At 51.1% G+C, this 27,912-nt stretch overlaps 10 protein-coding genes across 10 annotated transcripts; 5 read left to right on the top strand and 5 right to left on the bottom strand.

The window, feature by feature from the left end:
• Nucleotides 1-22: 22 nt before the first annotated feature.
• On the bottom strand, nt 23-2,466 carry VFPPC_01018 (5-methyltetrahydropteroyltriglutamate-homocysteine S-methyltransferase; the record flags this gene model as incomplete). Its single annotated transcript, XM_018280923.1, has 3 exons — nt 23-2,092; nt 2,156-2,313; nt 2,394-2,466. The coding sequence occupies 3 exons, from the start codon at nt 2,464-2,466 to the stop codon at nt 23-25; spliced, it is 2,301 nt and encodes a 766-aa protein (XP_018149346.1).
• Nucleotides 2,467-5,495: 3,029 nt separating this feature from the next.
• On the top strand, nt 5,496-7,426 carry VFPPC_01016 (glutathione-dependent formaldehyde-activating enzyme; the record flags this gene model as incomplete). The annotated part of the gene is made up of 2 exons (XM_018280921.1): nt 5,496-6,849; nt 6,900-7,426. 2 exons carry the CDS (start codon nt 5,496-5,498, stop codon nt 7,424-7,426), a joined length of 1,881 nt encoding a protein of 626 aa, XP_018149344.1.
• Nucleotides 7,427-7,961: 535 nt separating this feature from the next.
• Nucleotides 7,962-9,860, bottom strand: VFPPC_01014 (major facilitator superfamily transporter; the record flags this gene model as incomplete). The annotated part of the gene is made up of 4 exons (XM_018280920.1): nt 7,962-8,966; nt 9,040-9,453; nt 9,512-9,714; nt 9,806-9,860. 4 exons carry the CDS (start codon nt 9,858-9,860, stop codon nt 7,962-7,964), a joined length of 1,677 nt encoding a protein of 558 aa, XP_018149343.1.
• A 1,134-nt stretch (nt 9,861-10,994) lies between these two features.
• VFPPC_15277 (Gim complex component GIM3-like protein) lies at nt 10,995-11,641 on the bottom strand (the record flags this gene model as incomplete). Its single annotated transcript, XM_018293030.1, has 4 exons — nt 10,995-11,149; nt 11,217-11,322; nt 11,405-11,533; nt 11,615-11,641. 4 exons carry the CDS (start codon nt 11,639-11,641, stop codon nt 10,995-10,997), a joined length of 417 nt encoding a protein of 138 aa, XP_018149342.1.
• Nucleotides 11,642-11,980: 339 nt separating this feature from the next.
• Nucleotides 11,981-12,384, top strand: VFPPC_15276 (histone-like transcription factor (CBF/NF-Y) and archaeal histone domain-containing protein; the record flags this gene model as incomplete). Its single annotated transcript, XM_018293029.1, has 4 exons — nt 11,981-12,076; nt 12,128-12,159; nt 12,215-12,296; nt 12,358-12,384. 4 exons carry the CDS (start codon nt 11,981-11,983, stop codon nt 12,382-12,384), a joined length of 237 nt encoding a protein of 78 aa, XP_018149341.1.
• Nucleotides 12,385-13,341: 957 nt separating this feature from the next.
• On the top strand, nt 13,342-14,913 carry VFPPC_12965 (hypothetical protein; the record flags this gene model as incomplete). The annotated part of the gene is made up of 5 exons (XM_018290742.1): nt 13,342-13,502; nt 13,561-13,588; nt 13,685-14,189; nt 14,259-14,650; nt 14,719-14,913. 5 exons carry the CDS (start codon nt 13,342-13,344, stop codon nt 14,911-14,913), a joined length of 1,281 nt encoding a protein of 426 aa, XP_018149340.1.
• A 1,001-nt stretch (nt 14,914-15,914) lies between these two features.
• VFPPC_01011 (Hsp70 family chaperone) lies at nt 15,915-18,914 on the top strand (the record flags this gene model as incomplete). The annotated part of the gene is made up of 1 exon (XM_018280919.1): nt 15,915-18,914. The coding sequence occupies one exon, from the start codon at nt 15,915-15,917 to the stop codon at nt 18,912-18,914; it is 3,000 nt and encodes a 999-aa protein (XP_018149339.1).
• A 972-nt stretch (nt 18,915-19,886) lies between these two features.
• Nucleotides 19,887-21,298, top strand: VFPPC_12964 (endothiapepsin-like protein; the record flags this gene model as incomplete). The annotated part of the gene is made up of 4 exons (XM_018290741.1): nt 19,887-20,100; nt 20,158-20,272; nt 20,327-20,451; nt 20,514-21,298. The coding sequence occupies 4 exons, from the start codon at nt 19,887-19,889 to the stop codon at nt 21,296-21,298; spliced, it is 1,239 nt and encodes a 412-aa protein (XP_018149338.1).
• A 1,282-nt stretch (nt 21,299-22,580) lies between these two features.
• VFPPC_12963 (hypothetical protein) lies at nt 22,581-23,264 on the bottom strand (the record flags this gene model as incomplete). The annotated part of the gene is made up of 3 exons (XM_018290740.1): nt 22,581-22,872; nt 22,970-23,059; nt 23,209-23,264. 3 exons carry the CDS (start codon nt 23,262-23,264, stop codon nt 22,581-22,583), a joined length of 438 nt encoding a protein of 145 aa, XP_018149337.1.
• Nucleotides 23,265-26,296: 3,032 nt separating this feature from the next.
• Nucleotides 26,297-27,850, bottom strand: VFPPC_01010 (glycosyltransferase family 31 protein; the record flags this gene model as incomplete). Its single annotated transcript, XM_018280918.1, has 2 exons — nt 26,297-26,863; nt 26,924-27,850. 2 exons carry the CDS (start codon nt 27,848-27,850, stop codon nt 26,297-26,299), a joined length of 1,494 nt encoding a protein of 497 aa, XP_018149336.1.
• Between the last annotated feature and the right edge of the window lie 62 nt (nt 27,851-27,912).

The following is a 27,912-nucleotide window of genomic DNA, read 5'->3' as shown; positions in this document are numbered from 1 at the left end:
TTAAGCCACAGTGACGAATAGTTTATTTGGCATACTTGGTGCGGAAGAACTTGGCGGCGTTGACCATGTTGACCAGAGCCTCCTTGGTCTCCTTCCACTGACGGGTCTTGAGACCGCAGTCAGGGTCGATCCAGAGCTGCTCAGGCTTGAGGAACTGAAGCATCTCCTCAATGCGGTCACGGATCTCCTGCTCGCTGGGGACACGAGGGGAGTGGATGTCGTAGACACCAGGTCCAATGTGTCGGGGGTAAGCAGAGTCAACGAAGACACGGAGGAGCTTGGCATCAGACTTGCTGTTCTCAATGGACAAGACGTCGGCATCAAGAGCGGCAATGGCATGGAAGAAGTCCTGGAACTCGGAGTAGCAGAAGTGAGAGTGGATCTGGGTAGCATCCTCGACACCAGCAGTGGACAGCTTGAAGGCGTTGACGGCCCACTCGAGGTAGGCGTCACGCTCCTTACCGGAGCGGAGAGGGAGACCCTCACGCAGAGCAGGCTCGTCGACCTGGATAACGTCGACGCCAGCCTTCTCGAGGTCAACAACCTCGTCACGGAGGGCAAGAGCAAGCTGCTGAGCCTGAACGGACTGGTGAACGTCGTCACGAGGGAAAGACCATCGCAAGCAAGTGACGGGACCAGTAAGCATACCCTTCATGGGCTTGCTGGAGACGGAGACGGCGTACTTGGACTCCTTGACGGTCATGGGGGCAGGTCGGGAGATGTCACCGACAATGATGGGAGGTCGGACGCAGCGAGAACCGTAGCTCTGGACCCAGGCGTGGGTGGTGAAGGCATAGCCGTCCAGGCGCTCACCAAAGTACTGGACCATGTCGTTACGCTCAGGCTCACCGTGGACGAAGACATCGAGGCCAAGCTCCTCCTGGATCTTGACGTTCTGCTTGATCTCCTCCTCAATGAACTTGTCATACTGCTCCTGGCTGATCTCACCCTTGGTGAACTTGTTTCGCTGGACACGAATCTCGGAGGTCTGGGGGAAAGAACCAATGGTGGTGGTGGGGAAGAGGGGCAGGTTAAGCTTCTTCTGCTGGGCGGCAATACGAGTGGTGAACTCGGACAGACGCTCGTGGTCCTTGGCAGTGACCTTGGACTGGCGGTCCTTGACCTTGGGGTCGTTGGTGCGGGAGGAGGTGGTACGAGCCTGCATGGACTTGGCGTTGGCCTCAAGCTGCTCGCGGACGGAGGCAGGGCCTTCGGTGACAGCCTTGGCGATGATGGCAATCTCAACAGCCTTCTCGGAGGCGAAAGAGAACCAGTCAGCGACTTCAGCATCCAGCTTCTTCTCGCTGGCCAGGGTGTGGGGAGTGTGGAGGAGAGAGCTGGAGGTGGCGACAATCACGCGCTCCTTGCCGAGCTTCTGAACAGCGGTCTCAACGGTCTCGATGGCACGCTTGAAGTTGGTCTTCCAGATGTTGCGGCCGTCAACGACACCAGCAGAGAGGATGGTCTTGGGGCCAAGAGCACCGGCAACAGTCTCGAGCTGCTCAGGGTTTCGGACCAGGTCAATGTGGACGGCATAGATGTCCTTGGGGAGGAGGTCAAGGTTGTGGACGATGTCACCGAAGTAGGTGGTGAAGACAAGCTTGGGGATCTTGTCACCCAGGCTGGCGAGCTTCTCATAGGTAGGCTTGAAAGCAGCCTTGGTCTTGGCGGGGAGATCGAAGACCAGAGTGGGCTCGTCGATCTGGACAGTCTCGGCACCAGCCTCCTTGAGCTTGACGAGAAGCTGCTCGTAGACGGGCACCAGCTTGTCGAGCAAGTCGATGGGGTCGACGGACTGGCCACGGTCGGCCTTGCCGAGGTGGAGGAAGGAAACAGGGCCGACAAGGACGGGGCGGGTGTTGATACCGGCCTCCTTGGCCTCGTTGAACTCAACAACAGCCTTGGGGCTGTCGACCAGCTTGAAGGTCTGGTTGTCCTGGAGAGTGGGCTTCACGTAGTGGTAGTTGGAGTCGAACCACTTGACCATTTCCAGACTGGGGACGTCAATGCCGCCCTTCTGGTGGCCACGGCCCATGGCGAAGTACTGGTCAACAGTATCAAGGCCATCCTTGGTGTAGCGCTCGGGGACGGCCTGTGAAACGTCTTGTTAAAACCGTGATGCTTGTGACAATAAGCAGAACTGAAATTGACTTACACCAAAGTCCTGAATGTGGCAGAGGACCTGGTCGTACAGGGCGAAGTCGTTGCTGGGGATGATGTCGACACCGGCATCCTTCTGGATCTTCCAGTGGGCAAGACGCAGGCGCTTGGCCTCAGTGAGGAGGTCAGCCTGAGAGATCTTTCCACCCCAGTCTATTTTGAACACAGTTGTTAGACAATGGTTTTCTTTATTTTGTCATATGCCATTACGGCAGAGCTGTGGCTGAACTCACAAGCCTCGGTGGCCTTCTTCAGGTCACGGTTGACTCCCATGCGGGGGAAACCGAGAATCGCGGACTGGACCATCTTGACGACTGGCTCCTAGACTCTCAAATGTGTGATGAAAGTTTATGAAAGGCTCTGCGGCAGAAGCGATTACACGTTAGCTATGAGCAGCTCAAGGGAGAGTTGCAACGGTGCGAGAGAGGGATCAATGGACTAGACTAGACGGATCCGGAGATGAGTGAACGGTGCATGTGGGTGGGAAGCTCACCTTTTTAATGTAGAGCCTTGGATATCACAGGAATCGACACTTAAGACGACTCTCTGTGAAGGGGTATAAAGAGGAGAGGGTATGTATGAAGAGCTTGGGAAGGGAAAGAGAGAAAAGCGGATGGAGAGAAGTGGGAGGGGAAGAAATAAAAAGAAGAGCAGCGATTACAGACAGGTTGCGTGGGTTTTGGCGGGACACCGACAAACGTGAGACGAAAAAAAATGGCGCCGAAAGCGGGGGAGGGGTAAGATATCTGTCTGAGTGTCTCAGTTTCGGCTGGTCAAAGTGGGTGACGAAGAGAGAGAATGCAAGCGGCAGGGGACCCAGGGGACCAAAGATGACAGAAGAGGCGGGAGACAAGGTCACTGACACCAGAATCAAACTACAATGGAGACTGCAGATGTTGATTGGATCAATGATGTTGAAGGATCTTGCCAATGGACTACCAAAGAGTCGGTTGGAAGCATTCAATTGAGCTTACAATACGGAGTGCACGAGGACTGGCGAGCCTAACGAAGCTTGATGTGAGGAATCAAGGCAAGTTGCCCCTCGCGATGCTCAGTTGCCCCTCAACCAGCATTTGCGCCCCCATTTGATCCAGTTACGCACTGAACTGCAGCAGACATGTACCAGTTGACCCCTCCAGGTCAGTGTCCCGCCACATGGAGCACCAGAGTCTGGTACTCCGTACTGTCAATGCTGACTTGACTACAGCTTGGGTGCAAGTGATGCCACATGCACCAGACCTTTTCCCGAAAACGCTGCAACCCAGCTCCCATGTTTTTCCGAACCAGACCAGACCAGACCAGGCCGGACGGTAACTTGACTTTGGTCCCCTGTTATTGTTCACCCGCCTCGTTGCCCTTGTGCGGGCCCCTCGTTCGACCAACTTTGAACTTTGAACTCAACGCATCTGCACCAAACCTATCACAGCCTTGTCCTGGACCACACCAGAGGCCCACCAACTTTGTTGGTCCCTTTGTCTCCATCGATTGCAGAATCTGCTAATTGCGCCATCGCGACGTCTCCAGTCATCAGCGACGGCCGCCATGTGTATTGTGCTTCCGGCACAACGTGGGTGCAAGGACACAGCATGGCCTTTTACTTTACGAAAGATACAGCACCGAGCTCCTGATTGAGCTCATCACCAGTGTTGATGCAGCACTAGGTGGTGGATAGAAGTTGGACCCTACATGTAGCTGCACCACACAATCCCGAGTGCCATGTCAACTCTGATTACGATGAACTGTGCGACATGGAGTATTGGCATTGGCATGGGATTGCACCAGATGCTGCATAGCCTTGCGCACGCCATCCGTTCGGCTGCCGAAGCACCAATCCAACTCGACCTTGATCTCGGCTTCGGGGAATCTGACACAACATCTTCCTCACTTCGACTCTGGCAAAGTTCGGACTCCGAAATTTCATGGTTGGCTGTCGGCTGTGTACTAAATTCACCTCAAAACACACAACTCAGCGCCATCTTCTCGTCCATGAACTATATAACATCGGCCTTACCGTTACGCTAGTCAATTTGTCCATCTGCCCCTTCGTCCAGCAAAAACATGTCCAGAAATGCTCCGTTCTCCGGACAAACCTTTATCGTGTGGAGCCGGCAGCTTCAAAATTGTTTCTGGGAGAGGTGGCCCCGAAACTAGCTCCCATCTCGTCATTTACTACGTTAACGCCACGTCCTGAGCTTGACCTTTTTGGGTCCGTATTCGTGATTTGCAAGGCCGATGGTCCGTTGCCGACTTCCTTTTGTACACCAAGTCCTGGTTGTGACTGTTGATGGGGAATTAAGAGTTACTTCAAATGCTCAGGCGAAGTGTGTAACACCTAATTGCCTGGTGAATACCCGGTGTGGTCCATGAATGCCTAAATTCGTCATACCGAACCCCTTCTGATCTCAATACCGTCGTCAGAGGCATGTAGACTCGATGATGCACCTGTCGAGAACATTACAGGAGACTGACTTCCATTGTTTCGTGTTACCTTCTCGTCACCATCACCGGCCCCAAACGATGAGTCGCGAGATACCATGACATCTCCATCTGCGACCAGGACATTTGACTTGGGGAGACCCAAATGTCTGCAGCACCACTTTAGCCACTCTTGAGAATGTCCACCCGTATATCACGCTGTGTTTGACTGAACAATATCTGGATATGAAGTACTGAGTCACTATGCATGGCTGGCTACAACACGTTTGCACTACATGTCCACCGCCATCAATTAATGTATGCCGTACTGTCGTAACCAAAGGATCGATTGTAACTTCTCCCATTGGTCTCGGCATGCTGAGCCAACGGACGGTTTCGAAAGGCGAGACTCGGAAGCTTGATTCCCAAATGACACGATTTCATGAACCAGTCAACCCAGCGAGCTGGCCCTTGATGAATGTCCTGTGAGGTACCTGTCGGGCATCGGCAGACGAAATCCAAGTTAATTATCATGGTGTGTTCCAAGGAAAGAGCGTCGGGGACTTCATGAATCAGGATATGAAAAAAGGAAAGAGCTCTAGGTTGACATTACCCGAACCGGACTTGCGTGCGCATCGGCAACCATATTCTCCTTACCTGCAAGGCTCCTGCCACCATATCCAGGCTGTCGAACAAGACCTTCATGTCTCCTCCGCATTTATTTCCTGGTAACTTGGGAGACGCTTGGACTGGGGTCTTACGGCAGACCATACCATCGAATGCTTCTAAAATTGACTCATCAAACCGCAACACACTTCAGGACTTTGAGTTCAACCTCCCTCCTCATATTGCCACAGCTCTTGAATGGAGAGCCACCAAGGTGCTCGAATTACTTGGCTCCAACAATCCAAGACTTGACTATGCACGCTTTGTGGTGCTGCGGTCCTCGAAGAAGTCATGGCTCTGCCGCTGGCAGCAAGATTAGCTTCACATCCATCTTCAGAACTTCAAGTAATCCAGCTGTGGATACCAGCAAATCGCATCGACTTAAAACCAAGCCCAAAGGCGAACCTCCAAGTGAGCAAGTATCTCCTTTTGAAGGGCCTGTGGAACTGTGTCAACTTGCTGCTGGTAGCCTAGAGCAAGGTGATCCTGAGAGCGTTCATCCGGGCACGCGAACAAGTACATTCGACGGCGTCAAAGCGAAGATAATCAAGCACCTCTCGCAAGAAGGCGGACCAAGGCGACATTCTCGAGTATCCATTGGGCACAGTGATGAGGAGTTGGCAAGACGTGCGGAAGTGAGGCGTCTGCAACAAAAGCAGATTCAGGATGAGCTTAACAAGGACGACAATGACGGTCACAGCAACAGATCACATCACAGCGCCAGATATCTTTCTACACTGATTGATCTCGGGAGTCCTTGCAGCGGTCCCAGGGATACGCTGGAGTTTACATTCGACGACTGTGTTTTGGTGGCCAATCCATCGTCCTCAGACTTCTCATCAACACAATCCACGCCACCTCATTGCGAAACCAACCACCAAGTCAAGCCGAATGACGACACATGTGAGAATCAGGACCGTAATCTCGACTCCCCGCTCGAAACTCAGTCTAATGCAGAGGAGGTCCTTTGTCAATCTCGCCCAATTCGGGGTCCGCTACCTGAGAGGAGATGCGTTTCCATGGTTTCAATATCCCCTCGGCCATCAAGCTGTCAGCCAGGAACACCTCGTCTGGATAGAATAATTGGACTGGACAACGAATTTAACATACGGCATGGGTCTCACGCGTGGGATGACCAATCTGCGTTGGGCATATGGCTCATCGCCCAAGGCATGAAGCCGACAGACAGCTCCGTCCTCCAAAATGATAATCATATCAAGGACAAAGACCCTTCACCTTATATCACCCGTGTGCCAACTGAAGATCTGGGTGGCGTCGATAGCATCTTAGAGTCATCATCCTCTATACTTGACCGACTTGCTGCCGCCGAAGCTGCTCTCGTACCCCATGCTGCGGGGAAATATGAAGATTCCATCCATACGGCGTCTGTTACTTCAGAACAGAGAAAGTATGATGTATACTCGGCACCAGGTGGTGCAATAAAGCCTGGGGGTCAACGTGAAGATACCAAACAACGAGCCAACAATGGGTCTTCAAACTATCCATCGGAACTGCCAAGCTTGGGTCCCAGTCCATCAGGGTCGGAATCGCATAGCTACGTGCTCAGCCAGAGAGACTTAGATAACCTTGAGCTTTCACCTGTTCACTGTATGTTGAATATCAAAGACTGGCAGAAATCTGACTGACGTTTCCGCAAGGGTGTGGAAACCTGTCTGCCTGGGAAGACCTTGGACAGTCTGAGGGTCAAAGTTCTTATGAAACCGCGGACGAGCAGCCTTCTTCGGAATTACCCGGAGTCAAAAATATGCTGGATAATCAGGAAACTTATGTACCCGACCTGCAGCAGTCTGTGAATGATAGGACATATTGCAGGAAGAGCAACTCGCAGGTGTTGCTGCCCGGATTGGACCAAGCCAATACCACATCTCAATCTTGCAACAAGTTCTATAAGCATGCGACATCTACTACAAGTCGAGTATGCTTTAAAGAAAAACTACAGCATTCGCTATACCAAATTTCAAACCTGGGCTCTAGTAGCAGTAAAATCTCGCTCAAGTTAGCCGGCATCGCAAAGGCAGGCAAAGTTAAACACGGTGGCCATTCCAGGAGCAAGAGCAGATGTAACGTTATCAACCGAACATTTTGCGATATTGCCGAAGCCAGAAGTGCGAAGGACCGGTCCACACAGCCGACGAGCCATCAACACAGACCGCGAACTGAATGATCTGGACTTGGGCTGCCACCAGCGAGATACTCGTGCCATACGTCGCACACAGCCAGACACTGACGGCGAATCGAAGCTTTTACCATAAAACCAATCATTATCGCATACGTATGTTCTGGCATTCCCTTAAGTCTGCGAGTATACGGTCTTGTGTCCAAAGGGTAGAGAATCTTAGGTATGACGCCCAGCTAGAGCCGATCAGTTTTCATTATCACCAATGTATTCGAGTTATAGATCAGGTGTCATCTCAGTTCCTTATTGTATTGATTAGCTATTGTAATGAACGTTCATCAAGCCTTTCTCTTAAATGCCCCAAACAGCACAGTGACTGGTAACCGCATCCCATATTAGTTGAACATTGACACGTCAATATGACCAGTCAACATCATCAATCCAGGACGATTCCGTAATTCCCTACCAACAAAACCAAAGGTGTTTGACCTACGATTGCCCTAACCGTGCAGTACACCCTCGTCCTGCGACTCGTCAGGGTATACTGAGTTGTTTGTGTATTTCATAAACTGCACGTTGACCATTAAACATCATCACTCGAAATCTCCTTCTCCCTGCGTTCTTGTTCAGCCTTGCGCGCCACATCCTCCTTCATCTGTCGCAGGGCAATGCAGAACCGCGATCTATTCCTAATAGCCTGTCCCTTCCACAAGAAAATGAAAGGAATGACACTCATGGCAGCACTTAGACCTCCCAGGACGGCACACGCACCCGATATATCTAGTTTATCGCACATGGCCTTCGTAGCTAGTGGCAATACCACCGCCAGGCAAGACCGTGTAGCGGACGCGGCGGCATTCGCTGACGCAGCGTATACTTCATACGCGTCTGTCAGGTAGTTTAGCAGTGTCATGAAGATGAGCTGGAAGCCCATGCCGAAGGGTAGGCCAGCGAGCATCGGCACAAAGAAGGGTATGCTTGGCTTTGAGGTAAAACCCAGCCAGAAGAGTGATATGACGAATAGGGGGCCGCCGATGGTGGCGAGAGGGACACGCCGGTATTCGTCGCTCTTTGTCCATTCTGCGCCGCGGGCAGCCGCGCGGGCGACGTAGTTATCCCAGGACCAGAAAGATATCATGCTGAGGATGGCGCCGGCCCCGATGGGTAAGTAGCAGAGGCCTGTGATGCCAGGTTGCAGGTCGTAGTGGTGGAGGAAGATGATGGGGAAGGCTTGAAAGGACATGTAGAAGATGGCGTAGGCGAGCGCGAGGTAGGCACATGTAGCGGCTACGACGGGCTCGAAGAAGAGCATGCGCAGGGGCCGGGTGAGCACTTTGCTGATGAGTTGGGGGAGGTCGATTGTTTCGAGGTCCCGAGGTGCGACGATGTTAGAGGATTGAGTTTGCTGACGGAGCTTTTTGGCCCGGCGGGCGAGGAGGATTGCGTGATGGGTTTCTGGGAGGAAGAGAAGCATGATGAATGTGACGGCTGCGTAGAGGAGGGCGATCCAGAATGCCCAGCGCCAGCCGATAACTGGTGAAGCGAAGCCTGAGACTATTGGACCGAAGATGGGTCCAAATACAGTTGTCTATGAGGGAAGTAGTTAGTTCTGTTATCGGGATTTTGGTATGAGTGCAACTATGAGAAAAGGGTCACCGTACAACTAAGAATGCGGAATATGCCTTGCCTCGAACGCGCGCATCGCCATATATGTCCGCCAGTATGCCAGCTACCACGGCTATGGGCGCACTGGCAAATATCCCACAGCATAGCCGGAATCCCAGCAACGATGACCAAGTCGGGGACAAGGCACAAGCCATGGTAAAGAGGGCAAAGACCAGAAACGTCGCTGTAGTGAGATACTTTCTGCCAAACTGCTCACTTAACGGCGCCCAGATGACAGGCCCAAAGACGTATCCGAGTAGGAAGATGGAAATGGGCAAAACCCTCTCTTCCTGCGAGAGGGAGCCAAAAGTGCCCTCGATTTCGGGCATTGCCATGCAGGGCAGGGCGGAGCCCATTGTTGAATTGGCGACGAGCATGCATGTCAAGGTAAGGATATAAGTCTTTTTGAGCTATGCACATGTTAGAGACTGATATTTCTTCAGTGTTTGATGACTGTATAGCCCTTACAAATGACCAATTATGTGGGTTCTCGGGGTCGTTAAGATGCCATTTGATGACCGTGTACTTCGCATTGTTTTCTCTCCTTGGTTGAATAGCGTCCAGAGCACTCAAGGCTTGGGTTGCGGTGTTGCTGCCATCCCGTGGTTCATGTTCGGTGACATCTGAGCCGTTTACGCTTCTGGTAGTGAGGCTTTCGGGCTTATTAACCGCTACATACAAGTTAGAGTCATGTTTCTTGACGCATCGTCGTTCTTTGTTGCTGTAATGAGCACGGAGTCAAGGGGTGTGAATACTGCGTACATTGTGGCGGGGCAAGGGTATATGTCAACGACTCATTCGAGAGGTTCTCAGACATGACGCCTGAGCTATGAAGTTGCGCACGACTATCAAGTCAAGTAGTAGATTCTCACAGGCATTGCCACAAAGGCAGAACTGTGAATGACATCAAGAACAAATACAATTGATTCTTGTATGACCACAATGTCATAAGCAAAGAGAGGTCTAGGAGCTGGTGGACGGAATAGGATTCCCGGCAAATTCCAGGGAAGGGGAGGGATGTTATAAATTGTGATAGCGCTAAATGAGCTTTTACTGACATAGCTTCGAAGGGCGGGACTTGTCGTTCCTCACATCTCGTGAACCACGTCGTAGTGCTAACTTGGATTGTGTCTGGGCCAGGATCAGGACCATGCTTGCAACTCGAGCCCCCACATGGCATATGAAGCCAAGCAAACGCATGTTGACACAACCTGCCTTCGTCGCAGGCAGTAGTCGTATTTGTCAAAATGTTGTTTAGTTTCATGTCTTTGGATTTTTGTAATTCTGGTAGATTTCTGGCGTTGATACTGGCAGATTGGGTTCTTCAAGGCCAGCTTGGGCTTCGGCCGATCTGCATGGTTACCACAGGGGCAACTGAGGTTACTCCAGAATTTGTGAGACATGGCCAACGACCGAGTCTCACAACCACATCGTGACACCCCTTTACGGAGTGGTGTCTCGGCGTTTAATTGTCCTGTCTTTGTTATTTGGGCACACCATCCTCTCATGAACGTGTCGTGCAACCGTGGAAGCCCAGGACCGGTGAGGGAAATATCATGTCAGTCGACGGACCTTGACATTAGCAAGCACACTGCGCCTCCCACATAGAGCTCCCCGATCTTCATGACTCCCGTTCGTATTGCTTGCATCAACGTTTTGTGGCCGCGAATTCTAGTCATTTGTGTCAGATGCATGGTATGCAAATCTTGGCTTGGTGCGGGACATCTTGATCCGTTGGCCGGTGCATTGTGTTCACACATGTGCATTTAGGAAAGATGTACGGAGTAGTCCGTACTCGGTCTGTGGTCATAAGTATTTGCCCACCCTAGTATAGATTGGTCACCGTAGGATGGGCAGAAACGTATGACCTCCCGCTGTAGGAGGCGGATCGTCAAACCAATTGTGTCATTTTGAACTTTTTTGTGTCTTTATTGTCTCGTTTTATGCTTTCTTATACCTCGAGGTTGATTTGTTTTCCGAATCTCGCGTACAGTTCGACCTTGAGCTGTTGCATCTCCTCGCGCACTGAGCTGATTTTGTCTTCTAATTCGCTTGTTTCCTCGTCGATTTTGGTCGTGGCCGTTTCCAACATTTCCTGAGCTTGTTCTAGCGGAATGTGAAAAAATGCATCGCCGATTTTGTACCTGCATCAAAGAAAAACATTTTGGTTAACCCTTGGAGACGGCGGAAACAGTAGGGAGATCGGCATACTGGATCTTCTCGTCTTCATCTGCTAGCTCCAGCTCGGTAGATAGGTCGTCCAGTTCCTCTTTCTCTTTCTATGCGTCGCTCCGTCAGCCATTGTCTCGCATTTCTATCCACATAGGCAAAAGAGGTCGGTCCACCCTTCAGGGTCCGTACATTCTTCAACTTCAGATCCTCCTCCATGGCCAGCTCTCTCTGATGCAGACGGCTGAACTTGTTGATCTTATCCTGGTCCTCTCTGCGGACTTCGACTTCATCGCCTGCCTGCTCGTCCTCCTTGGACAGCTGCGCAAGTCGGTCAGTGGTTGGATGGTGTCACAGAAGCCGCATCAATGAGTGGCTGGAGAGAAGAAAGATGGTTCTTACCATACGCCTCTGCATAATGGACGCCATTATACGGACTAGCCCACAGGAATCAGCTCGTGTAGAGCGGTTCAAACTGTGCTAGATATCGTCGGCAAATGATGACCCCTCGATGTAACAAGAAGCTGTGATTTATCCCAACGAGCTCCAGACTTGTGGCGGGGTGGTTCCGTACTGTGTGACATTACAGTAATTTGTCCAAATTCATACTGTCGTCCTACAAGTCCTGAAAATGGTCGCCCCACTTATTCCCACCCGCGATGGCGACGGGCATCAATCCGTCTTATCAACGCGGCCACTGTTTGATAGCAACGATCTTCCATCAACTCATTGATTCTGCCAACATCGTTGCCTTATATATCTTCAGCGATGGCTCTTGGAAAAAAGGCATATCCACGGGCGACCGTGAAGAAGATTATCAAGGCGCACTCCAACATGAATGTGAAGAAAAATGCAGACGTCACAGTGAGCAAGGCGCGCCAAATCAACAGTGAATCAACTCACTAACTAGGGCAGATATTCTTGAACTACGTCCTCTTCATGGAAACGTACGTACGCGTCGCCAATGTGTTTTTGCTTCTTAAAAACTAACTAGGTTATCAGACTTGTCAAAGAAGCTGCCATCTACGCCAAGCAATCCGGTGAGCGAGGCTTGACAGCCAGAAGTGTAAACAAAGTGACCCGAGTATGCTCGCCCGTTGCTCCGATTACATGCATGGGTGGATGCACGGCTAACAGAGACACAGGACACGCTCGCTAAATTCAAAGGTTGAGATGAACAAATGATAATTTGTCTGTCAAATTTCAACCGGAGCCACAAGCCAAACAATGAGATGGGCGGTGGCAGATGCCACAGCCCCAACAGAGCCAGCCAACATGCAAACCAACATGATAGAGGGATACACGCCAGATGGAAATGGATGGCAGCTCCGTCAAGACACACGTTCTCTGCAGCGCGGCGCGGCGGATACTAGGTGCTCGATGTGCTCTCACAACATGAACAGCAACTTCAGCAAAAGGCTTTGAAGGCGACCAGCCGTGTTGGTGGTGCCGTTCCGTCAGAGCTGAGTTGAGGGGACGGACGGACCGGGATGGGCACGAGACCACGCTTGATGGCAAACAAAGAGAAAATGCAAGCGTTTACATATGTCAATTCGTGGTTTTTGCTGTGAATCTGATGAGAAAACAATGCACAAATACCATTCTCTACCGAAATAGTGCAAAATAGTGCAATTGAGCCTCCATGCAGCTGCATCTCCATCAGTGATTCACGATTGACGCCGTGATTCTCTCTGATTCTAGAACTACTTGCCGTGTTGGCACAGCTCACCCCAAGTGTCAAGTTGGGGTTAGGCGTCCCCGGCACAGGGGTCAGGTCTGGCCAGTCTCATCTGGTCCCACACCATCAGGCTCCGAAAATTGAATGCATCAGCCAAGACCAGCAGTGAAGTGCAGCGCAGACGGTCAACCTCCACATCTCTTGAACAACTTCAAGCCAGCCCTCCTCTCTCCTCTCTCGACCTGACAATCACCGAAACCCTGTCATCTTTTCATCTCTCAATCGACTACCTCCTGCCACGGTGCATCTTTTCATACTCGTATTTCAGATAATATTTAGTTACCAACTGTGGTAAGAATATCGATAGCTCGCGCATCGTCATCCACCAAACCCTCGTTTGCGACAACTCGACGATCTCCATCCCATTCCTTGCACTGAACCAACCTCAGAAATGGCTGCCGCTGCAACCCAATCCGGCCCTAAGGGCTCCAAGAAGAAGAATACCATCGCCGCTCAGCGTGCCGAGTCTCCTGCCCCGAGTGTAGGGTCTGGTGCTGCAGCCGACTCCCAGGACGACGGCTTCGAAAGCCCTTATATCAAGGAGTTGCAGAAGTATGCCCCCCCAACCTGCATGCCAAAAACTCCACGTCACTAACAGGAGCTCTAACAGGAACATCCGTAATCTCAACAAGAAGATCGTGAGTTTCTACACCCGTAACCGGCCGCAAGCTGCATTCATAGACTTTGCCCCTTCAACAAGCGAGGTGCTCAGGAGCTAACACGCCATCTCCCAGACCAATGCCTCAAAGACCGATGCGCTTCTCAGCCAGCACGCTGGCAAATCTCTTGATGAGTTGGTTGCCTCCAGGATCATCAACACAGACCAAAAGGCGCAGATTCTGAAGAAGCCTGCTCTTCAAGCCCAGGTTACTCAGGCTGAGGAGCAGCTTGCGCAGTACCAAAAGGTCCATGACCAATACCGCTCACGAGCCTCAACCGAAAAGGCCGAGTGGGAGAAATCCGTGGAAAAGGCCAAGGCCGATGCTGTGAGCGAAGCCGAGGCTGCTTTTGAGAAATCTACAAAAGAGAAGCTCCTTGTCCTATCTCAGTTTTTGCGCCTTGCTGCCTACCGCCGTGAGGATGCTGCCGATCCCGAGTTGGACGAAAATCAGGCTATTGAGGGTGTTCTTTTGGCTATCTATGCTGGGGATGACACTGCAGTTGCATCCATGCTGAAGCTCGTGGATGGTTCTGACGATAAGGTTCTTAGCGTGCCTGGAGAACCACTGCAGACTACCTGTAAGTGTTCTTCCCCATGGTTGATCCACATTTCCGTTTGATATTGCGGTTGTCACTAATGCAAACTAGACTCTGTCGTCAAGACACTTGCGCAGGCTCCTTTCCATTCCGAAGTAGCCCAGCCTGCTGAGGGAGACGGCCCTACTGAGGTAGTTACAGATCCCACTGTGGCAAACGCTGCAGCAACTGAGCTTGCCGATACCGATGTCTCTGCTCCAACTACGGAGAAGGCTGTCGAGGCTACCAACGGACATGCTAATGCCAATGTTTCTGACGATGCCGCTAATGCCGTGGCTGAGAGTCACTGGGATGCCGATGCTGGCCTTTCGGCTTCACAGGAATGGGTAGATGTTAAGATCCCACGAGACCCATCCGAGACAGAAACTGGTCTGGCCGCTACGCCCGCTGCAACCGTCAATACGCAGTCTTGGGCTGACGAACAGCCAGACCCAGCTAAACCCGTAAGTTTGACCATATGCTGCACAACGTAGGATTGTTGATGAGGGAAACATTCTAACTCAACTTTTAGTCTGACGGCAACGACGGATTTCACCAGGTCCAGCGCAACAAGACTCGCCCAGAGCGTGAGGGTGGTGGCAACTGGCGTGGTCGAGGCGGGCGAGGGGAGCATCGTGGCCGCGGTGGTCACCGTGGGGACGGCCGTGGACGTGGACGAGGACGTGGCGGAATGCCCTCTCGACCCCGTCGAAACGAAGAGTCTTAAATACGTCTTCTCAAAGGCGTCTGATTATGGACGACAATACGTGTGCTTGCACCCCAGCACATCTCGCAAGAGACTAATTGTACATCATGTCATGGCGGCGTTACGCAGATTTTTAGCCAGTTTTAAGAGGGGATATCACAGTGGGCTTTGGGAATTGCATTGCATTGCATCGCATTGATCTTTCTGAGTGTTTTGGCCTTTCAGGTTGCATTCTGGAGATATTTAGGAGGTCTAGGTGGGCATAAGAGGCCTGGATGGTGACTCCGAGATGTGGAAGCAAAGCAGGCGGTTTGACAGGTTTTGTATCAATAGGGAAAAAAGCATATGAGAATATACGACGTGCATGATGATGGTATACAGGTCACTGAGATTTGTCCGTGTCAGGTGTAACTCTCGCCAGTAGACTTAGCAACGGACTGGCCGTTGACGCCGTAAATGTTGGACCCACCCAGACCCTTATCGGAGCTTCCTGTGGGTCCTGAAATTCTTATCTGGCCATTTCCTCAGCCTTGCAGGCCAACGCTCAACGCTCGGCAGTGGATTGGAGAGGGGCTTCGCTAGTATTGGTCGGCTGGCTCTGAGCAATGACAAGACAAAGGCTGGTTCATGGCTGCAAGTTGTCCTCTTTGTCAATTCCCCTGTCGCATTGGCCCGTCCACGCACCAACCCAAAGGTGACAACAGACCACCAGTTGACCTCAAACTTCCACTAACACGTTGCAGAGGCCACATCTACCTCTTCAAAAAGTTAGACGTTGGCAATTGCTCAACTGCAGCAACCTTGGCCATTTATCTCGACCGACTGCCCCGGGTTGGAGACTATTTGGATTCCATTATTTATTTCTACTCTTTTCTTCCCTTTGTTGTTTATACCCATAGCGCATAGTTGTGCTTGATACTGCACTCGACCTGCTGCTCACACCGACCTGTCTCTAGCCCAAGTCACTGCCAACGCACACTTGATGAGCTGCTGATCGAGAACAATTTCAAAAACCACCCACCATGGCGACGTCAAGGCCGTCGCCACTGATGATGCTCCTCGGAGCCCTGTTCTTCTTCTCCGCCAATGTTTTTGCGGCCGGTGCCGTTCTTGGTGTTGATCTCGGGACTGAATATATCAAGGCTGCTTTGGTGAAGCCGGGTATCCCTCTCGAGATTGTCCTGACGAAAGACTCCCGACGAAAAGAAACCTCCGCAGTCGCATTCAAACCATCCAAGAGCGGCCCTACAGCCGGTCAATTTCCGGAACGATCCTATGGCGCGGATGCCATGGCCCTCGCGGCTCGCTTCCCCGGCGAAGTCTACCCCAACTTGAAGACACTCCTAGGCCTTCCGATCGACGATGCCTCTGTAAAAGAATATGCTGCCCGTCATCCAGCTCTTCAACTGCAAGCTCATAGCAGCAGAGGCACTCCCGCTTTCAAGACCAAGACATTGACAGCGGAGGAGGATGCATTGTTGGTAGAGGAACTGCTGGCCATGGAGCTCCAGAGTGTACAGAAGAACGCTGAAGCGGCAGCTGGCGATGGTTCCTCCGTGCGTTCCATTGTACTCACAGTTCCTCCCTTCTACACTATCGAGGAGAAGCGCGCTGTCCAGTTGGCAGCCGATTTAGCCGGCCTCAAGGTCCTTAGTCTGGTCAGCGACGGTTTGGCCGTCGGCTTAAACTATGCCACCAGCCGTCAATTCCCTAACATCAACGCAGGCGAGAAGCCTGAGTACCACTTGGTCTTCGACATGGGCGCCGGTTCTACCAGTGCGTCTGTCATGCGCTTCCAGAGCCGTACCGTCAAGGATGTTGGAAAGTACAACAAGACTGTCCAAGAGGTTCAGGTCCTTGGCAGCGGTTGGGATAAGACCCTTGGTGGTGATTCCCTGAACTACCTGATTATGGACGATATGGTTTCGCAGTTTGTCGAATCCAAGGGCGCGCAAAAGATTTCAGCAACAGTTCAGGGTGTCACTGCCCACGGACGGACAATGGCTAAACTGGCCAAGGAGGCTGAGCGACTTCGACATGTTCTTAGCGCCAACCAGAACACTCACGCTAGCTTTGAGGGACTCTACGAGGAAGTCGACTTCAAGTACAAGCTTGCCCGTGCCGACTTTGAGTCCATGGCCGCGGCTCACGCCGAGAGAATTGGAGTCGTCATTAGCGACGCCGTCAAGATATCTGGTATCGAATTAGGCGATCTCACTTCCATCATTTTACACGGCGGTGCAACTCGCACTCCCTTTGTCCAGAAGGCCCTTGAACAAGCCGCTGGGTCTGCTGATAAGATTCGATCCAATGTCAACTCCGATGAAGCTGCCGTTTTTGGTGCTGGCTTCCGTGCCGCAGAGCTGAGCCCTAGCTTCCGAGTCAAGGAGATCAGAATCTCTGAGGGCCCCATGTACGCCACAGGCTTGAAGCGTGCCAGTGGCGAGAAGAGACAACGCCTCTGGACCGCAATCTCACCCATGGGTGGCTCTCCCAAGGAGATGACGTTCAATGATCACCAAGACTTTGCTCTTACCTTTTATCAACAAGTCGGTGACGTTGACAAGAACGTCGCATCCTTGTCTACCAAGAACCTTACTGCGACAGTAGCTGCCCTGAAGGAGAAATACCCTTCGTGTGTGGAATCTGAAATTGTCTTCAAGCTTGGCGTCAAGTTGCGTACCGAGAACGGAGAAGTTCAGGTTGTTAGGGCTGCTATGGAGTGCGAGGCTGAGGTGACGGTAAAGGAACGTATTGTTGATGGTGTCAAAAACTTGTTTGGTTTCGGAAAGAAGGACCAGAAGCCTCTTCAGGGCGATGATAAGAATACCGAGTCGCAAGAGTCTGAAGGTTCCAAGGAGATTCTGAAGGAAGATGCAAAGTCGTCCACCACCTCGACCACAGCGTCCGACTCTACGACAGCGTCCAGCTCTACCGAGTCAGCTGCTCCCAGCGAGGAGGTGAGGGAAGTCAAGCAGAAACAGATCGTCTCCATTCCCGTGGAAATTACATTGGAAAAGGCCGGTGTCCCTCTTTTGACCAAGACGGAGTTAGCCAAGGTCAAGGACAGACTTAAGGCATTTGCGGCCTCTGACAAGGCCAGATTCCAGCGTGAGGAGGCTCTCAACCAGCTTGAAGGTTACACATACAAAATTCGCGATCTCCTAGAGGGAGAGTCTTTTGTCGGCGCGTCCACAGAGAGGGAACGCTCTGAGTTGTCCAAGAAAGCTAGCGAGATCGGCGACTGGTTATATGAAGATGGAGCTGAGGCTGCCAAGGAAGTTTTCAAGGCTAAGTTGAAGACTCTTCAAGATATCGTCGTGCCTATCCAGAGCAGAATCCAAGAGGCAGAAAACCGGCCCGAGAGAATAAAGACTTTGAAGGATTCTATAAAGCGAATTACCGAGTATGTCGATTCGATACACAAGCAAATCTCGGAATATGAGGAGTGGCAAGCCACGTCTGCCTCTGCCAGCGCCAGTGGGTCATCAACCACATCTGCCTCGACAGAGAGTGCCACTAGTGAATTTGACGGCCTGGAGGATGACGACGCCAAGGACACGAAGAAGAAGAATGAGCCTGAGGAGCCGGTTGGTCCCATTCCGCCGCTCTTTAAAAAAGAAGAGCTGAAGGAGCTGGAAACGGTTCTCAAGACTACCAAGGACTGGCTCATTGAGATGGAGCCCAAGCAGGAGAAGTTACCCATCACCGCCAACCCCGTCCTCCTGGTCAAAGACATCACTGAAAAGATCAAGAAGCTCGACAAGGTGAGCCTAGATCTAGCCCTCAAGGGAGCCAAGTCATTTGGAGGCAAGGCGAAGAAGGCCGCCAAGAACATCAAGAAGGGCAAGTCAAAGACTGGTGAGGACTTCGAGGACTTCCAGGGCCAGCGTTTCACTAGCGAGCAGCTTGAAGAGATGTTGGAGAAGATAAAGGCTATGGAAAAGGAGAAGAAGCCCGAAAAGGCTGGAAAGGAGAAGGAGAAGACAAATGGCGACAAGCCAGGCCATGACGAGCTGTAGTGTGGGGGATCTTTTTAAGTTGCCATGATTGAGATGTATACATGTATCAAAAGCTGAGAAGCATATGAATAGACCATAAAGCGGTAGACTATTTGCCTGCATATCCGGAAGAGTAACCTGTAAACTGAGGATGAGTGAAATGCCAGTTCGCTGTGATGTGTTTGTCTAAAAGGCTGTTTACGAGTGTGCTTACAACTATTAAGTCCCATTAAACAAGAATTATGTCTGCCCCTGTCTGGAAATATCATCTACCTCCAAGTATAGAGTGGCACCGCATAGTATGCAAGAGAATGCTGCGTGATGCGAGTGTTCGATTTGTCGGCCGACTCTTCCATATTCCTGTATACATGTCGCACAGGTCGGACGAAAAGTCATCACACAAGTTCATGCAATAACACGGCTTGGACAGAGTACAAAGCATCTTACAAGCTCCAGATACTCTATTTGGAACAGAGCTAGCAAGAAAAGACACTATGAGAGTGATCAGTGTTAATTGTAATGGACGCATGCAAGCTGAATACGAAGCAGTCTAGGTACAATGGGTGGTTCAAAACGCACAAGATTCACAATGGAACGATTGAAGCTGTGAAAATGTATGTCCGCCTGCCAGACATGGGCAGAATTTATTTGCAGGTCCAATTTACGCTTGGCAGTTGCCGCCAGCTGATTCACTCGCTCCTGCAGTTTTCACAGCACCGTCTGTCTGCCAGCTCAATGTCCAATTGTACAGACTGGCTTTATATATCTATTGTCTGGTTCTCTTTTTCTGTCCATCACCTGGCCACATTTTGCGGCTCCCTTCATTTCCGAATACCACACCAACAATTCATCTCCTACAGAGTTGCCGGTCTTTCCACAACCCTCACAGTCGTTTAACTACTCACATATTCACTCTTTTGGTTCCTTACCACTTTTCAAATCACCATCATCCAACTCTGTCCACGAAGTTTCTGAATTCCGTCGTCGAGAAACATGCGGACCGTTCTCATTCTCGCGACTGTGTTTGTTGCCCAGACGCTTGGTGCCGCTCTCTCAGGGCCCGTCCACGACGATGGACTAGGATACTTTTCATTGGAGGCAAAGCCCAAGCAGGAGAAGAGGAACTTTTTAAGCGACTGGAAGGCCGCTCATAATCGCTGGGGCAAGGAGAAGCCTGCGCTAGAGTCCAACATGGCTTTTGAAGGAGGTTCGTTAGCTTTGCCCTAGCTCCGTTCGTGTTTTGTGAAGTGCTCACATGTGGCAGAGGCAACTGTGAAGGCTGAGCCGCTGGTTAATGACCAAGCATATATTACCGAAGTCGAATTTGGGACGCCTCCTCAAAAGTTGAAGATGATATTGGATACTGGCTCTTCGGATGTGTAAGATGAGCGTCGACTCCTACACAACGACAAAGAATCTGCTAACAAACACAGTTGGGTGCAATCATCAGACTCCATATACAAGGTCAACCAGAATGGTCCCTGGGCACCGCAATATTTGCCAAACAATTCAAGCACATCCAGCCGAATTGGCAAGGCCGTATGGGGTGTTGAATACCGTGAGTTGCCGCCCTTGATGTACCACCGAGCCCTTTACAGCACAGCTTACACGGTCATGCAGTGGATGGAACCACGGCGACCGGCATTGTATATCGTGACACACTCCGGTTAGGCGGTTTCGAAATAAAGCATGTCCCCATTGAATCGGCTCAGATCATGGCTCCCCGATTTGAAACTGAAGTCGGCGTCAGCGGCATCATGGGTTTAGCGAAACAATTGCCCAACAACATCACTCCCCCAACGCCATCTTTTCTCTCCCTCCTCCGATCTCAGTTAAAGTCGCCAGTCTTCACAGTTGACCTGCGTCGAAACGCCACCAGCCGCTTCGACTTTGGCCACTTGAACAAATCCATGGCCGCAGAAAACATCTCCTGGCTGGATTCTAACCCGGACAGTCCCCACTGGGATATTGAACTAGACCTCACTGCCTGGCGCGGCAAGAACCCAATGTGGATGTATCACAAGTTTCAGGCCACTGTCGACACTGGCACCTCTCTGATGTTCTTGCCTGATCCCCTCGCCAGTAGATACTGGGCAGCTATCCCTGGTGTCCAGAGATCAGACCAGCTCTCAGGGGTATACAAGTTCCCTTGTGACGGAGCCCAAGACCTTCCCGATCTGCTATTTAAGCTCCCCAGCACAGAACATGTACTTCGCATACCCGGACCCTATCTTAACTACGGTCCTGTGGACGAGGGCCCTTCCCTCTGTTGGGGCGGCATGCAGAGCTCCAAAGGAATGGACGTGACTGTTCTGGGCGATGTTATGCTCAAAGCTATATTCGTGGCCTTTGATGTCGACAAGAACAGAATCGGGCTGGCCAATAAGATTCTTCATGATGTTTAGATGACGCATACATAACATTGTGCGACGTGTCAATGTAAATGCGTGATGACTATTCACGGGCTTTGTCACGCCGGACTTTTACTTTCATTGCTTTTCTTTCCTTCTCCTGTCTGTATCTTTTTCTTGGACTTACTGGGCATGTCGGGTATGCCCGTGGACTAGCTAGTCGTTCAATTACAAACATTACTGCCACTAGACAATACTTGAGCAATTGACATTGCAAGACGCCTAGGATTGTGGATTGTAGAGTTTGCGCCGAGTATTCCCAAACTAGGTTTACGCCTGGTAATGATACAGTGTTGGAACTCACATTGGTGAAAGGCAAACTACAAATTAGTCCACCAACGGCAGGGTATGGAGCGCATGATGAGTAATGACTGGGGGAAATGGACATTGAAGCATAGCCATCATCCTGGTCGTGATATATACAAGTTCAGAAGCCGTTGGCTCTCGTCGACCAGGCTGAAAGCATCAAAAACTGCCGCCCCTTCCGCCACTCTAGCAGAGTCCATCTCCTTCCCGTGTTCCCCCATCTCTTCCCATCACATCGTTGCGTGTTTCCCTACGCCTTCCTCCACCTCCGCGTCCGCATCCGCCTCGGTGTTGCGCGAAGAAGAAAATTAAGTGTAAAAACTAACATCGTCCCCTCAACTACATATTAAAAAGAGTTGTAATAGCCGTGGTTGTGCACGCGGTCCAAGCCGGCCAAGTGGCATGGGCTAAACCTGTAAAAGCAACTGATATCTCGAGAGAAAGTTGGTCGGTGGGTTAATAAAAGAGACAGAAAACAACGAGTACAATGAATCGGTTTATCTGGTGTTGCTGATAGTCGCACATCAAAATCGGTTCCGTGAAGCCGTTAAAACGCCGGGGATAATTTCGTCCAGAAACGAGTGACGAAATGGAAATAAATGTAAATGATTCAGGGAGCAGTGGTATAATGTGTGCGCATCCGTGGTCTCCCTACCCATGCATAAAATGAAAAAATCGACGTGTTGTCCTTTGCACGAACCCTACCAAGATGAGGCGGGGCGGATACATGCAACCTTGGTGAAGGTGAGCCTCACACTCTTCAGCTGGAGACTGAAGGATATGAGTCTGCGTTCGTCCGTGGCCGGTCATGTATACCGGAATACTCAGTACCGTGGCGAGAAGAACTTGAGGTCCCCATGACGAAAAGCTGGACTAGCTCGGAACGCACCAAAAGAGCGTACATGTATTCGACTGGGTGCAGTTTACTGTTCGGCATCACCGTCTATCATGGGGGCCAAAGCGGACCAAGTCAGCGAGATGAGTCGTCCAAATCAGCCTGGGTCACGAGATAATAATCACCTTCGCTGGCCCCAGGCGTGGGGGGCATGTTGCCAGAGCTGGGTGCTTGCTGAGGGGCGCGAGCCGTACCTGGTCGCGACTTGCTTTCATCCTTTGGGGGAGGCGGCGGAGGAACATTGGGAGCTTGTTGAGATCGCTCAGCGGGCTTGCCACCCTGGTTGCGACGGAGGCGATCCTCCATTTCGCGAATACGGGCTTCGAGGCTGGCAAGTTCCTCGTTATTCTTGCCCACGTTGCTGCGTCTGTTTGGAAGTGCAAGTTAGCAATTTGGCCGGGATGGGGTTGTTGGCGCGGAGACAGAGAGTGGTGAAGACATGAACAACAGGTGTAATGACATACCTCTCAGAAACTTGCTGATCAAGGTCAGAAACGGAATTGTCGATGCGGAAGATGTCCATCAATTCTTGGGAGAAGGAGCGTGCCACAGTGCTACAGTAGGAGATAATGTGTTAGCATTCCGGCACAAGATGGGGGTGGAATAGGAGACAACTTGTTGTAGCCCCTAATCAAAAGCCATGGTGCCAATTCATCCTGTGAACAAGGCCATTAACCAAAGGAAACAATGGAAAAAGACGTACGATAAGGGTCGGCGTCCGTTGGGGACCCAGTCGCGATCGAGCTCAGCGTCAGTCATGGTGATGGATGGTGTTGTTGATGCCGGTGGGTTGTCAGGCTGGACTGGACCGGACTTGAGAGTGGTGCTTTGCGAGAGAGCGGTTGGTCAACGGTGTTGATAGCAGTAGCGGCAACAGTAGTAATAAAGAGGCGGCAACGCTGGGATATAACGGTGTACAGCAGTAGATGGGAAATCTGGAAATGGGGAGAAGAGGCGAGCAAGAGGCGAAACAGATATAGGATTTGGCGAATGCGGAAGCAAAGGAAGAAAGAAGAGGTGGGAAGATGGGATTGGAATGGAGGAAGAAGGGACGGACACGGGGGGGTGTGAAATGAAGGCGGAAGATGGACATGGACATCAATGGAGGTTCCGGTCAAGTTCTGGTGCCAGACTGCGAGACGGCAACAACGGGTACGGGCTTGGAAGGGAGCGGCACTGCGTTGTGGGCAAGCGGCTTTAGTGACCTTGGGCTGGCTGATTAGTGCGCGTGCACCAGTCAGGGCGCAATTATAGTGGCCAGGTGCGCTAAACCATTCAACCACATGCCGGCGGTCATTCAATGTTACCACAACCTGTAGATTACAGGCAGGTCAACTGCCCAGCTCGTGAAAGTGCTAGCTCCATTTGATGTCTAGTCCAAGGGGCATAAAGGAGGCAAGGGAGTGAGCCCATCAACCAGACTCCAATACCAATCCCATCGACATGACTACATGTCCATGCCTCGATTCAGGCCAGAACACACAATCTCGAACCTCATCCAGCGACGGAGCAACTTGGTCCACAGCCATCAATGAATTATTAGACCAAAGCACCAAGCCCCAGCCAGCTGAGCAATACAACACAACCACAGCATGACTTCATTTAGCCCCCATCCGCCATCATTCATGCACAATCCAACCCATCCAGTCCATCAAATACCACCAGACACACACCAGACCAGACCGTTCCCCTGAATTCAGGAACCGCCCGCCGACGGCACAACTCTCAAGTGCTGGTTTCTGCACGAAATCGCCCTTCCATGCAGCACGGCATCTCTGCGAGGCAAAAGAGCTCAGGGGGTGTCCGCAAGCACCTCAATCTTGTCCCATCCAATAGCACCCTGCTAATGACTGGGGAGGGAAATTTGAGAGGAGCCCTTCAACCCCTTCAACCCTTCAACCCTCTTGGTCCAAGTCCAAGTCCCCTTTCCACGGGTGTGTGGGTTTTAGCGGGGCTTTTCAGACGGGCCGCAATCTCAAGGTCAAGTCTGGTTCAAGTGTGTGTGCCTTGCTTTTGCCTCATGCTTTTTATCAGTCTGGAGTACGGAGTATGCTATTTCGAATGCTGCAGCATAAACATCTCGAGCACTCATCATAACGCTTCATGCAAGCATACCCTTCAAGGGATGCATAGGTGGTGGTCTGCGGGAACATCAGCGCTGTACCAACTATCCGGGTTATCATTGATACCCTACTTCTGTGGTCTTGGGAGATAAACCGCCCCTTGCGTAAGTGCAGCCATATCGTCAAGTGTCTTTACGGCAGCAATCAATCGACATCTGCTGAAAGCACATCCTTCACCTACAAATCCGCACTCAAACCACTTCATCACCTACAACAACACTCACTTCATCCATAGGTAACCATCACACCAAACATTCAACTCAAAGTCCACGACGGCCGCCATACCACACCCCATGATACCCAAGTCAGATGCCCAAGAGTGACACCAGAATCACAACGCCACAAAACCCTCACATGCACAGCACTCATCATCTTTCCAACACATGCACCAGTTCTTCCTTTTTCATCCACAATTAATCACTTACCCAACGACCCCCATCGCCATCGTATCCCACCCTGCGGGGAATGCGACAAAAAGTGCTCCGTAAAAAAAGACCTCATTAGACCCTCCTGCCTACCTATGACATCACTCATAATTTGGCAAAAGTGTCAGGGGTAACCAGACGCCAGACACCACACTGCCCATGAGACGCCTTCGCATGCCACACTCTCATGAATGGCCAGCAACCAAAATGTCTCACAAAGTCATTTTGCATCTGCTGTGTATCTACGGAGTACTCCGTACTTCGTACCATATGACTGAGGAGTATCGCTGGTGCCATGGTGATGTGCTTGGTGCCCGTTCAGTAAGGACGCCCCCTTGGCGCCGTCCCGAAGCGGATATGTCATGTAACCTAACCTTCTCCATCCAACACATTGCCATGCATTACCGAGGGGGCGGCAGTTACTTCATCTCACAATCGAGGCTTACATTGCCTTGCATCACGATCAGGTACCGATCCGTCTCGCTTGACACGCCACTGCATGCTTTACTTTACTTCACTCGACTTCACTCGCCACCATCACAATAGACCTCAACATCCAAATGATACAAGACTCGTTTTATAGCATCTACCCAAAACGCCTGATAATACAAGTGGTAAAAATAACTCCTTTACTTGTACAAAAGCCACCGCTACATGACAGGATTTCGAATTCGAATGTCTCCCTAACCAATTTGGGAGACGGGTATATCGTGTTTGCCTCCCGGAAATGCCAAAAGCTCAACCCAAAATACTAGCCAAAAGAGAAAAGGATCAAAGTATCCCAACAGTGCCCGCCCAATGTTTTGCTCGTTTTCCTCGATTTGCCCCTGATGTTCGCTGTTCCAGGTTGCCCATGACTTCGCATGAGTTGACGCCGTCCCCGAATCGCGGTAATTCGATGCTAGCAAGTTTCAAACGACAGCATTCCAAAAATAAACATACAACTTCAGGCCGCATGTGATCTGCCTGCTTTGTCTCTCCAAATTCGACGCATAATCGGTAGGAAGCCGACGTCGCATCCCGTTTTGTATCATAGGACTTCCAGACGGCCTCATTTTCGTCCACCCAAGAAACAGCTAGGGCGTGCTGGACTTCCTGTGGTGACATTATTCGTTTCGACTCGAGTACCTGAGAGGTATGACAGTTGTGACGGCGTCAATGGTCGACCTCGATGTAGGCATCGTTGATCGAGTCCATGGCCCGTCCTGTCCCAGGGTAGCTTCAAAACTGCTTCGGTCGTTTTTTACCTATCCTTCACTGGCCACTTGAATTGTTTCTTGTCGCAATCGGCTTGTTCCTCGATCCACTCCTTGATTTTCTTCACGTTCCACCCACTCATGTATCGCTTCGAGTCGTCGTCGCCCTTCTTGACGGGTTTGCCGTGCATAAATTTGTGGGCAACGGCGCAGATGCTATTTTGATAGCGAAACTGGAAGCAGTTGTCCATGCTCAAACAAGCCTTCTTGCAATCATCGAAACTCTTGTAGGCTTCGGCTTCCTCGGCCGACAGGTCATCGTTCTTGGCTCGGCCCAACTCCCAGTCTTCGTACGCGGCGCGCGTCTTGTTTAGATAATACACGTCTTCGCTCAGATTGTCCCAGTCCGGTCTAGCCTCCACGAGCTCCGGTCCCATAAACTTATGATACAGGTCCTTAATTCGTAGCATTTTTTGAAACTTGCGCTCTTTTTCAAACGCGTATATGTCTGAGATATCTTCGGCAGCGGCGTGGTGCATGGTAACAATAGGTTGGCACCACTCGTCTTCGGCATATGGTAAGGTGTGCGGTTTCTCCCCATTGATGACAGGCCACTATCAGGAATTAGTAACCACAAAAAAATTGAAGTCGTAATCAGGGCTTGCTGTACTTACAGCATTGACGACCTCGATGCCAGTTTCATCCTTTAGAGCCTTAGACCACATGTAATCGCCGCAACAAGTATGCTGAACAGGTTCGTCGTATTTATTCGCAACGCCAGTCTTGCCGTAAAACATGGCATGCATGGCCGCTTTTGATACAAGATAGCCGCTGCCGCCATGTCCAAATGGAAATCCACCCAGATAGGCGACGCTCCCAATGTAATGAGGCTTGTTGGGGTCCAAAGCCTTGAGCCACTCCATCAAGGTCGGGAAAACAACATATGTGTCGGCGTCAACAAACAAATACCAGTCGGCATTGGGTCGCAGCTTGTACGCCTTTTCGGCCATGTGAATGTTCTTATACTTGTCCAAGTCCCACCCTTGTTTGGCAACGTCGTGGTTCTTATTGCACTGCTCCTGGTCGATAGGACATTTCTTCTGACGGTGATACAGCTCGAAATCTTTGTTCTTTTCCTTAACTTCGTCCAGCACGGTATCGAGACTATCGTGGATTGTGTAACCCGCAATCTTTTGAGCCATGTCACTAAAGAAGAGGAAGTCGGGTACGCATTTTAGGTTGGTCATGAGTTGTGTAGGAATCTTGGAATAGGATTCAGAGGCTCCGGTCTTCATAATAAGTTGGACGCTTGAGGTGTTGGGAAATAGCGCACACTCGTCGTCAAGCGTGGAAGACTCGGAGTCATGTTCGACATGTTGGCCTCCTTTGCGAGACTTGTCGTTTGCATTGGTATTATGGCCATTTGTGCCATCGTTTCCAAACTTGGGTAGCTTTTCTCGCAAGCCAGAGATGTCGCAATAGCTTCCGCCGTCACAAAGCTGGCCGAGCTGTTTCGACGTCAACATCAGCACTGACATGAAGGCACAGACCACGATTATGAGGACAATGGTCCTCCTCGCAAAAAGTCGTGACGCCGCCATTCTGCCGACAATAGGTGATGAAGGCCAAGGTTGCTTATCCAAAAAGCCCAACATAGTACGAA

This window comes from Pochonia chlamydosporia, chromosome 1 (assembly GCF_001653235.2).
Source record: "Pochonia chlamydosporia 170 chromosome 1, whole genome shotgun sequence".
Lineage (NCBI taxonomy): Eukaryota > Fungi > Ascomycota > Sordariomycetes > Hypocreales > Clavicipitaceae > Pochonia > Pochonia chlamydosporia.
This window is presented reverse-complemented; position numbering and strand designations above follow the sequence as displayed.